This window comes from Rhipicephalus sanguineus, chromosome 6, assembly GCF_013339695.2.
Source record: "Rhipicephalus sanguineus isolate Rsan-2018 chromosome 6, BIME_Rsan_1.4, whole genome shotgun sequence".
Lineage (NCBI taxonomy): Eukaryota > Metazoa > Arthropoda > Arachnida > Ixodida > Ixodidae > Rhipicephalus > Rhipicephalus sanguineus.
In genome coordinates, this window is record NC_051181.1 from 100,280,373 (window position 1) to 100,291,600 (window position 11,228).

At 47.1% G+C, this 11,228-nt stretch overlaps 1 protein-coding gene across 1 annotated transcript in view; it reads left to right on the forward strand.

Moving 5' to 3' along the window:
* LOC119397434 (ionotropic receptor 93a) overlaps nt 1-9,233 on the forward strand; it is a 21,638-nt gene extending 12,405 nt beyond the window's left edge. Inside the window, exons 5-9 of the mRNA XM_037664859.1 lie at nt 1,755-1,972; nt 3,961-4,078; nt 4,844-5,000; nt 7,156-7,456; nt 8,979-9,233. Coding sequence (XP_037520787.1) covers nt 1,755-1,972; nt 3,961-4,078; nt 4,844-5,000; nt 7,156-7,456; nt 8,979-9,233 — 1,049 coding nt within the window. The remainder of the gene's footprint in view (nt 1-1,754; nt 1,973-3,960; nt 4,079-4,843; nt 5,001-7,155; nt 7,457-8,978) is intronic.
* Nucleotides 9,234-11,228: the final 1,995 nt, after the last annotated feature.

Genomic DNA, 11,228 nt, shown 5'->3' on the forward strand with positions numbered 1-11,228 from the left:
ATTATAAGAACATATGTGGCGTTCTTTTTTTCTAAGAGAGCCAAATCCAGAAACCGAAATTGGGCTAAATTTCGCGGGAGCGTTAAGCGCGCCTAGGTATCTTTCACTTTTAAAAGAACTGTAATCACAATGAGGCAATGCCTCAGTGTAACGTGAACTAAAAAAACAGTTTCGAATCAGAAATGAGCCAAATCCTGCATCTGTTTCAATCAAGCTGATCGAGATCCATTAAACCAGCGCTGCGTCAGCAAGCATGACCAAAACAACAAACATGGCCGCATCCAATATATTTCATTTGTGTCCTAGTTGCTTTCCTATCGTGCTTTCGTTCCACAATTAGTTTCTCTTGGGTGAGTTGACACTTACTAAAGAACTCGTATATAAAGAGTAAGACGCTTACTTTCTCACTTCTTTCTGCCTTTTAGTGTTTATTTTCGAGTTTTGCGCAACATTACCATGTCCTTCTTTCGCTCCAAGACGGTATACTTGAAATAGAGGACAACTGAAATGAAGATACTGGGCGCCGATCTATTCATTTAAAAAGAAGAAGCGATCCGAAACACAGCGACATAACACGAGCTAAGAAGAAGAAGAAGACCTGAAGCATTCCATAGGCTACAATAATTTTTCTTGGCCAATCCCCCAGAGTGGGTATGTGCCAGAATTGGCAGGCTTCAATCAATCAATCAAGCATTTTTTGAAGGCCTTCAGTAGATGCCAAGAACAAGAAAACGCTGCCGACAGCACAGGATGGTGGCTTTGTTCCAGGACGGACCACTACCTCTACAAGACTATTCATCACCATTACGCCTATGAAACAAAGGACGGCACTGACGAAAGCACAAGGATGGTGTTAATTTTGTCGCAAAATATTGCTATATTGTTCATTCGCTGCGATTTAGACTTTTTTTACGAACTAATTCAAGCCCGAATGACATGTTCCGATCTATAAGAGCCAAATCCAAATTTTACTCCTGAATACCGACAATATTGGGCTATATAGATTTTAGCCGCCATATAGATTTGAGGTATTTAGGTGAGAATTGAAAGCTGATCCACCTGGTGGGGCCAGCGCTGTGGTTTGTCTCTCTTTACACTTGGTCCGCGTCGTGGTTGTGCTGCGTTTCATTATGTTCAAGTATTTAGGCGACATGAGCACAGTGCCAAAAAAATTGTTGGAGCGGGTCCGACCATATTGTCAGTCATAGGCGTGCGCAAGGGGGGGGGGGGGGGGCAGGGGGGTAGTTATCCAAAAGGGGGGGGGCGCAAAAGCTGCCCCATATATTGACCCCCCTATAGTCACCTAAGAGGGGGGCGCAATATCTGCCTCGTATATTGACTTAGCAAGGGGGGGGGGGGGCGCTGCGATGAATCTTCACCCCCCCCCCTGATGGGGAACCCTGCGCACTCTTATGTTGTCAGTAGTAACAAACTGCGTTTTTCCCAGTTTCAGGTAAAGTGGACTTGGCTATATTAGAAAACAATCGCCGCATATTATTAAGATTGTGAACCACTATAAATCGCAGAGCACCACCGGCCTCAGGCAGTGGCGTTTTGTTACATCGGTTATTGTATGGTTGCTCATTTCTTTCAATGCCGTTCGCAGAAGTAAACATGTATTCAGTCGTGAGCCAGCGCTCGCGTTGTGTCCTTCTTTCCTTGTACCTTGCGATTTCACGCTGTTAGTAGAACATGGATCTGTACCGACTCGCCCGATCAACTACGGTTCTCTTCGCCATCGTCAAACTCCGCAGGCGGGGTGCACCTTCCGGTGGGCACCTCTTCTCGCTTAGTGATGTGCACCTGGTGGTTGTACGTGGTGATCGTGATGGCCTACTACAGCAGCAACCTGATCGCCTTCCTCACGGTGCCGGAACCGCAGTGGCTCGTCTCGTCCTTCCGGGAAGCCGTGGCAAGGGAGGACATACACATCTACATTACTCACGGCACGGGTCTTCACCAGGAGATACTGGTACGCCGACATAAACTGCGCAGCATTCCAACATGCCAGAAGCTCAAAAAACCTAGAGCAGGACAGCGATAAAGTACTAGATGAAGGGCAGGAAGATTAGCGCACTCAGAAGAACCTTTATTCGACTTGCCATTGAACTTGGCATGCCTTGCAATAAGTCTCCCCCCCCCCCCCCACCCACATAATAATGCTATCTAGAGGCCGTATTATAAGTTGGAGATGTCGCCATAATATCGTTTTCAGTGCGCGCTGATTGGCTGGTGAGGAAAGGTGGGGAAGTAGTCGATTCATTTAGTGGACATGCCAGATTTCACGTCACGCAAAGCTGCACTGTCGCCGAAAGTGATCGTCTCAGATTTTGTAAATTGTATGAGCGGAAAACAGCAGGAACACAAGCGAAGAACTTGACAGGACAGACGCGTCTGTCCTGTCAAGTTCTTCGCTTCTGTTCCTGCCGTTTACCGCTCATACAGTCTACAATACGTTGCACCAACTGACCCAGCACACCACCTTATTGAACGTCTCAAAATACGACACTTGGTAGTTCTGCATGGAAGGGAAAAAAAGACCGCTAGAAAAGATAACTAGAAAGCGCGAGACAGACGGTACCATTTTCCATGCGATGTGACGGCCGACGCGGCGGTGCGGCAGCAGGAGTGGTGCCCTTTCATAGCATCGGACAGCAACCATTCTGGCTGCCGCACCGCCGCGTCGGCCGTCGCATCGCATGGAAAATGGTACCGTCTGTCTCGCGCTTAAAAACGTCAAAGTTTCGCCGCAAGGGCGAAGCAACGAACGCGATAGCAATAAGTTGAAATTTACACGAATTAAGGCTAGCGTCTAACTTCGTTAGAATCCGATCTGGCGTAGCTCTAAAAAACGCTGGCGTAAAGACTCGTTCACACCTGCGAACAGCACCGATCGCGCGACCAAATTAGTCGCAAAGCGACTGGTTGCAAATGACCGCTTTGGTCGCAAAGCGGCTGCTTGGGCTCAGTCGCTGGCTGCTCGATTTTTCAGTCGCGCGACTGCAGGCGCAATACCTCTGAACCAATCACATGCTAAGGAACAGGACGTCAGCTTATTTTACGGGGAAATGGAAATGCGAGCTATATGCGAGCCGAGGCGAATTCTGTGTGGCGACGAATATAAGGCGCACGCAAATGTGAACATCGGTCGCCTCGAGCCGCTTTTTAGACGCAGTCGCAAATGGTCGCGCAACCATTTGCTGGTCGCAGGTGTGAATGAGCCTTAAGGGAGCACGGCCACTCCAGCTAGTGAATCGGTTTTCGTGCTGTCTGGCACCAATGCAAAGTAAGCGGTGACAGCGCTGCACGTACAAAGGTATGAGCCGTCTACTGATCTCCTCTAGAGATATACGGCGCGCACGGCCATGCGCGACTATGCCCTGTTGGTCAAAGTACGCATTTCCTCCCGGAGGCTCGCAGCCCCCTCCTCCGGCTGTCAGCCATAGCATCAGCAAAGTGTCCAGCTGCGTAGGTGCGTGTATTTCCTTACAGATGCATGGGTACTTCGCAACTGCAGTCACAGTAGGCGCTGTGGGATAGTCTACAATGGCCAATGTCACGAGAACAGACGCTCCTTCTCTCACAGCCCGTTTTAGATGTCCACTATGAGCTTTGCAAGTGAATGACAACGCGATTCGAACGGGGCCTGATCACGTTGTCGCGTAGCGCTCTTAAAGGCGAAGCTTAAGCGTCATCGAAGTGTTTAATGCATTCTCCTCACTCACTCACTCACTCACTCACTCACTCACTCACTCACTCACTCACTCACTCACTCACTCACTCACTCACTCACTCACTCACTCACTCACTCACTCACTCACTCACTCACTCACTCACTCACTCACTCACTCACTCACTCACTCAAAAGCCCTTAGATGGAGACGAGCAGATGTAGACCATTTTTCTTTTTAGTTTGCTAGATACCAGTCCTTCCTATTATTCCCTCTATACCCCATGCAGAAGTCGTCGAGTGAGCAATTCGTCAGGCTTCGGCAGCGACTGGGATTCACTGCTACAGCCGTGCATGATGTCAGAACTATCATCGATCGAGTGGCAACTGGAAAGGCCATACTTCTAGGTAAGTGAATTTGCCAGATCGTAACGTATAGATACGTCCTCGAAGTGCTCTCGGCAGCGCGTTCGGTGCCCAATTTGTTCGCGTGAGACGCAAGACAGATTTGTACATAACCAATGCCACGTAATTAGTTACTCGAAATATTTTCCATTGTTTGACGACTTTTTAATAAAGTGATCGCATTTTGTAGCCGGTAACACTCACTGCAGCTCGAATATCTTTTTTTTAGTAATCGAGAACATGCAACTAGTTACATCATTAACGAGTCGTTATTAGACTTATATCATCAATTAGATCACCAATAACGATAATTTCGAGAGGCTACAAGAAGCTATGCATTTTTTAGAGCTTGGGCGGGAACTGAACAGCATAACTCCCACCTTTCTGTTGCCTGCGTTGGGACAGGCAAGCCCGGGTGCCCTCTATTTGCTTCCACGGTGCATTGTGGTTGTACTTTACGCAGTATATGTGTGAAAGAAATGCAGTTTTCGGGAGCGAATTTCGGAGTATGCCGACCTTGCGCGAACGGAGAATGTGCAAGGAAACGTCCCACCAATTTTCGTTGTTGCAAGATTGAACTTTAGCAACATTTTGTTGTCGAGAAAATGCGAGATGCATTAACCCTATGGGCGTTCGCCGGGGAGAGGAAAATATTTCGTTATTGCGCGATTTCGTTATTGCGGGTTTCGACTGTATTACTTATGTGAATGAATGGTTGTCTGAACTTCAACCTTCAACATTTCTCGCCTGTTTCACTTCTGTCTGCAGCGGATAAAATGCTGGCGGAAGCGCTTGCCATCGCAGATTACAAGAACCAGCAGGAGCAGCGCTGTCGCGTCGCCGTCTTCAACGATGACATCATGCTCATCAGCCTCGGAATCGGCGCTCGCCGAGGGAGCCCCTTCGTTCAGGCCTTGAACCGCCAGTGAGAGTTTTTCTCTCTCTCTAACTTTTGCTTCATTGCACATAGTAGGATGAACATGCACCGCGAGATTACACGTTTCTCACGTTGATAGCGCTTAACTGCGTTGCCATTTGTCAAATACTGCCGTTAGATGTCTCGCAGAATTAAGGAAAGTACCACGAAACGGTGTCCTTCATCCCTAGTTCCACGGTTAAAACAGCGCGAGATGAAAACACCGTACGTACGCAACAAATATAGAAAGGAAAACAGAGAAAGGAAAGAGCACTGACTTTCAGATTAATTTATTGAAGGTATTCCGGCCGCTTTTATACAAGTGAAGGAACCGAGCACACGCGCAACAGCACGTGTGCGACTGGAGTGCAGCCAGAAACGGTCAACTGCTTTGGTTTATTGTGAAAACACCCTAATACACCTTTGAAGCGGGTACACAGGGGGTAGGGGGATTATCCCCCTCCCCTGCGTACATTAATATACCTTGGACGGTATATTAGTGTACACAGGGAGAGAGTACACATTATGAAGTACACTAATACACCTTGCAGTGTATATTAGTGTGCTTTCACAATAAACCAACGCGGTCGGCAGTCAGCGCTAGTCCTGTGCCTACTCGTCCGTGTTTCATTCTGCGCTGTTTTAACTGCTTACCAACTGGCTCGAAGTCAGGCGAAAGTAAACCACCTTCATCCTGCATACACGGTAAGATGACCAAGTGTCTGGTAAGCAAACCTGTCTCATGGCTGTGTGTTCAACCAATGACGGCGACAAGAAAGAGTCGCGTGAGCAGTATTCGCCATGTTTAGCCCCATTCCAACGAAACGTTGCCGGAAGATAAGGATTCTCGTTCCGCACACCGCATACAGGCACTCACTTGGGAGTTATTGCGTTATCGACCCTCTTGGCTGGCACGACGTCGATGCACTATGAGGAGGCACGGTAAGAACAGAGTAAATAAGCACTAGCTTAAACCAGCGGTCTCAAACACGCGGCCCGGACCTTTCGCTAGCGGCCTGACCCGCACATGGCTGTCTTCGTCCCAAAATTTTTTTTCTTAGTAAGTATGTTCACGACATGACTGGTCTCAAGTGTTCTTATCGTGAGGAACCTCTTGCGATCGCCATGTGTTGAAACATGACCATGGAACAAAAGATCTATACTTCAGAATCGGCGTCCAGATTTCAGTCATTCTGGAGATGACCATCGATATGCTTCTCCAAACCTGACTTCAAACCTACTACAGGAACGACCCGCATATGAGATATGAGAAAGGCCTTCTTTCAAATGACAACGTTAGTAGGGATGGGCGAATATTCGGGCGTTTCGAATATTCGAACTAATATTACAGTAATCGAATTCGCTTCGATAAGAATTTAGATTATTCGAAATTTCGAAGTATTCGAAATGAACGAACTTCACTATATGTACACATTTGACCGCACATAACACCCTGTAAAGGTGGTTTCACTGCGGCGTCTGGTTGCTGTGCCGTGAAACATTTCATCCAAGGGAAATCTGCACTGCCACGAAGCCACACTTCAAGGTTAAATGTACATAATTTTTTTAAGTTTAAAAGCGTGTTATATGGGCTTATATGAGCTAAGTATAGTAATTTTTAAATTGTAACGTATTGCACCACTTATAACTTGCACCCTACTGCTATTCATATCTTGATACTATTCAAGGCTGCTTCATTTGAAACCAAAAAAGTGACATTCACTCACAACTAGTTCCAATCCTCAAAAATATTGTGCAACGGTCATGACACAAATGCTCATTTTTCTTAATATTATGCGGTAAATACTATTCGAACTATTCGATTCGAAATTATTCGACCAAATCACTATTCGCTTCGGATTCGCTTCGAACCTCAAGTTCACTATTCGCCCGTCCCTAAACGTTAGCTTATATATTGTACCTGGGAAGTCGAATAATCTTTTAAGCGACGTGCAAAATGCGCTAAGGTGTACACTTATCGCTAAATGTTAATTTTTGCTTTGGACATAAATAATACAGGCTATATGAAAAGAAAAGCTACTAAAATTGCTACAGTGGTCATTGCGGTCTCTTCTTAAGGGCCTTCAGAGTCAGTGGGTTTAAAACTTAACTTGAGTCGAGTAGCGCATCTCACTTGGCTCTCACTTGACATGATCGCACGCAGCTTCTTCCAGCTGCGAATTTCGGGCAACCTACGTTTCCTGCTGAAGAACCACCGCGAGAAGCCACACGCCTGCATTCGCGACTACGAAGAGGACACGCGTGGCCTGTCAAAGCCCATCGGCCTGTCCGAGCTGGAGAGCGCCTTCTTGCTGCTACTGCTCGGCACCGCGATCTCCATGTTGATCGTGCCTGTTGAGTTCGTCGCGCGCTGGGCTCGCACTAGACGCAGAGCGCGGATGCTGATGCCTTCGGGGACGACATCGGGCCTTGACAGCGCTTGGTGGATGCCCGATGACCACAAGGTATGACCTGACATTTTGCTAAGAAACACTCTATTGCTGTTGGTAGGTCTAACCACGGCCATTTTTGTTGAATACAGTAGCGAGTGATTTTGCCAGAACTCCATTGAGCAGTAGGGCGAGAATTATATTCATATTGTGATTTATATATGCGGTGGTGTTAAAACACCACCGCCGCATACCTCTCTGGTGCAAAAGCCAGTCGTACTATGGTGCGCAGTCTACGAACTCACATCCACACTGGAGTATGTACCATGCTACACACACGGCATTCTATTCTTATCAACGACCACATGGCGAGGAATGCCCAAGGACACTACAGCTCACACATATTCGACATCCCACCTAACAGCAACGGGAGCTTAACAAACATTGTTGCTGGGCTGGCTGGTTCATAATCTTAAATACTGGATAGCGCTTGTCCTTTGCGTCAGTGTCGTTTCTCTGCCATTAGCAGCAACTTGTAGGTTTGGGCGAATCGGTCCATCTTCGAATAACTTGAAGCAGCGGGGAAAAAACGACGACAATGAAAGAACACACACAACAGGACAAGCGCTGGACTGCGAACTGAAACTTTATTGAAAATTCACCACTTATATCTTGTCACAAAAAAACGTCAACATTAAGCAAAGGTGGCGGCTATGCGTGTTGCTACACTAACAGGTGTTTATCAAGAAAACATCTCGATCGAGTAGTCAAACTAAGTGGCGTCGCGCTGACACATTTGTCTTCAGCTTTGGCAATATTGTTGATCAATTTCAGTTGGCAGTCCAGTGCTAGTCCTGTTCTGTGTGTTCCTTCGTTGTACTCGTATTTTTGCGCTGCTTCAAGTTATTCTATGTCCTGCGTTGAATCCCCGTTATCCAGTATTCAAGCAATGGGAGGCAGCGCTATCTTGCTCCGACTCGGCGGACCATCTCGGATTGGTCTACCGAGCGAAAAGAGCAGCTAAGGCTGTGAGCTCTTGGACTGAGAAGACCATTTACTGCAGAGCGGAGAGGCTAGCCGTGCACGTTCGCATGCTGTTGTGCATAAAGTTTAATTTCTATCCATCTTTCTCTTGATTCCCATTAAGGTATGACCATTTTGCTACCTGAGGTAAAACGGGATGCTTCAGTCTAATCAGTGCCAGAAGAAAATGAAACACCTCTGTTACCAGTTAAATCGCTTGTTCTCGATACAATAAGTAAAGCTTCTATACGTAGTATCTCTTTAAAAGCAGTGAGTGCCATATCTACATTGCCAAATCGCTAAAATCTCGTGATGCGTAGGGCCTTCTTTAGTTGAGGTGCGGCGCTGTGGTCCACTCGATAAAGTGGAGGAAGGGCTCCGAGTCCTGGATCACATGATAATGCGGGTACTAGTCTGAGGGCCACTAGTCGATGTCTTGATGATACTTGCTGGCCAGGCCGGACGATATTTGCGCAAACCTTTCAGGTACCGATGGGTTAGAGATGAGTTCGTGGAACACCAGGGCGACTCGTTGATTACGACACTTTTGAAGATATATCACCTCTCTTTGCAGACTCGGCCTTTTATCAGCCTGCGACACGGCTGGAAGCGTGCCGAAGAGGCTGTCTGGACCACGGTCGGTCCAGGAGGCCACGTGATCAGCGACTGCTACCCAGCGTTCGGCCAGTTCGGCCGTCGGCCCCTGTACGTGAATCAGGCGCCGCCATTCCCTTTCTACCAGCCCTGCTGGGGTGGAACAGCAGCCGAAGAGGAGCCGGCGCAGGGCAGACGGCGCGGACACGTAGTCATGGTCGGCAACTGGCCGTGACCTGCAGTGTGCGCACTCATTCTTTTAAGAAGACCCTTATCGGGTTCAATCTAAAACGTTGCACATATGTTAGGTAGAAGTTGCGAAGCGCCCTCTAATGGGCATTTTCGCGGCAATAATTCGTTTAGTTAGTTTCACTGATACAATAGGTAGCAGCAAATCCAATGCCGGCTCGCCAAGCTGACAGAAGACGAGCTTTGCTGTCAGCGTAGGCACTCCCTCACTTTGCCTCGACTAGCTCTCTCCACAAGCATTGGTCTTGTTTGTTCTTTTTTCTTTAATTTCGATAGCCTGCCCTTAGGCATAGTAATTTGCGGTATCTTTATACACGAAGCATGTTTGCATGTGTATTTTTCATACCGCAAGCATTGTTCCTCTCCGGCCTTGCTTCATGACCATTTTTCTTACACCGTGTTCATGACCAAGCCAACGGACTGCGTCAGGAATGTTCTGCTTTTCTACCTTCCTTTTTCGCTGCGTGGCGCACTTCCAGGGACGGCTTTGTGTCTTCTGCATCAGATGATTCATTCCTGACCCGCAGCAATCAGTGACGTTGTAGGCAGTGCGTGTGACGTACAGGCGCTTATGCGTGCTACGTTGTGTGGCGTGTGACGGGGCTCTGCCTATAATTGGGATGCACGGGCTTCTGTTTTAAAACCTGAGCTGTTGTAGAGCCATGCGGCGTTTTTGGTACCTTGGATACACTGTTGTCATCCCCTTGTCTACGCAACGCGCTGCTTGTACTTACTATGCCCAAACACGGTGAGTGGTCATTGAAAGCCGTGTATTGGAAGCAAATTCGCATTTAAGGAAGGTTACGCATCCTAAGTCATTTTCATAAGAACACGGGGGGTCTAAACGTGGGCTATGCCATCGGGCACACCTGACCTGCTGTTCTCGCCACGGCACCTGCAACGGTGTTCATACAGCGCATGTATATAACTTGTCACATTTTCTAACAGAAATATTGCTTTCTAGCAGAGCTCTCTTTTTTTTTCATTACATCTTAGCGTTCTTAGTAAGGAAGAAGATATTAGAAGTATTCGTACAATATCGCATGCACGAGGCACGTCATCCTCACTTTCTTCGTGTCGTTTATCCATGTTCTGTCGTGCAGTAATTCGCTAGAAAACACTTACGAATTACTCGGCTAGCTATAGTATACGTGAGAAGGCTACGTATTTGAAAGCCTGACATGAGAACTGCAAGCCTTGTCTTGGAAGCATATAGGATGTGAAATTACCGAAGCGCACTCCTGTCGGTCGTCAAAACATCAAGTCAGCAGTTGCGAGCCAAGGCCGCATGACACTTCAGCGAAATTCAGCTTTGCAACGTCTGTTGCAATGCGTATTAAGTACGCGATTTCATTCGTTTACGAAAAATTAGGGTTTTCTTTTTCCTAAAAGAGGGAAATTCTGAAGCCGGAATTGGGTTAAATGTCCCGCAAATGCAAAGAGCGCCTAACTGTTTTTCATTTTTAGAAACATTTGTAATCGAAATGGGTGAATTCCTTATTGTAACGTGGACTCAATAAAGCAGTTTCAAATAAAAAAAAACCAGCCGAATGCAGTGCCTGTTCGTATCAAAGTGAGAAAGATCCATTAAAACGGTGCGTGTGAACACCTGCTGACCAAAACAACCAACTTGACCGCATCCTGTCTGTTGCACGTGTGCCCTAGTTGATTTGCTGTCATGCTTTCAATCCTAGATGGTACGGCGGAAGTGAAGAGATTGGGAACCGATAACGCTTGCTCATTTATTATTCTCGTTTATTCGACGTTTTATGTTAATTTGAATTCCAAGTTTCTCTTAACTTAATAGATCCTTATCGCAAGCCCCCTGTTGCCTTACTTGGCCCATCCTTCTTTGTTGGTGAGCGCCATCAGCAAGAGAATCATCATCGCTATCTTCAACAACGCGCTGGACGAAGTTCAACAGACACAACCTCGAGAATCGCTGTTAAGAACGGCAATGCTGTAGAGAAATTTATATGTG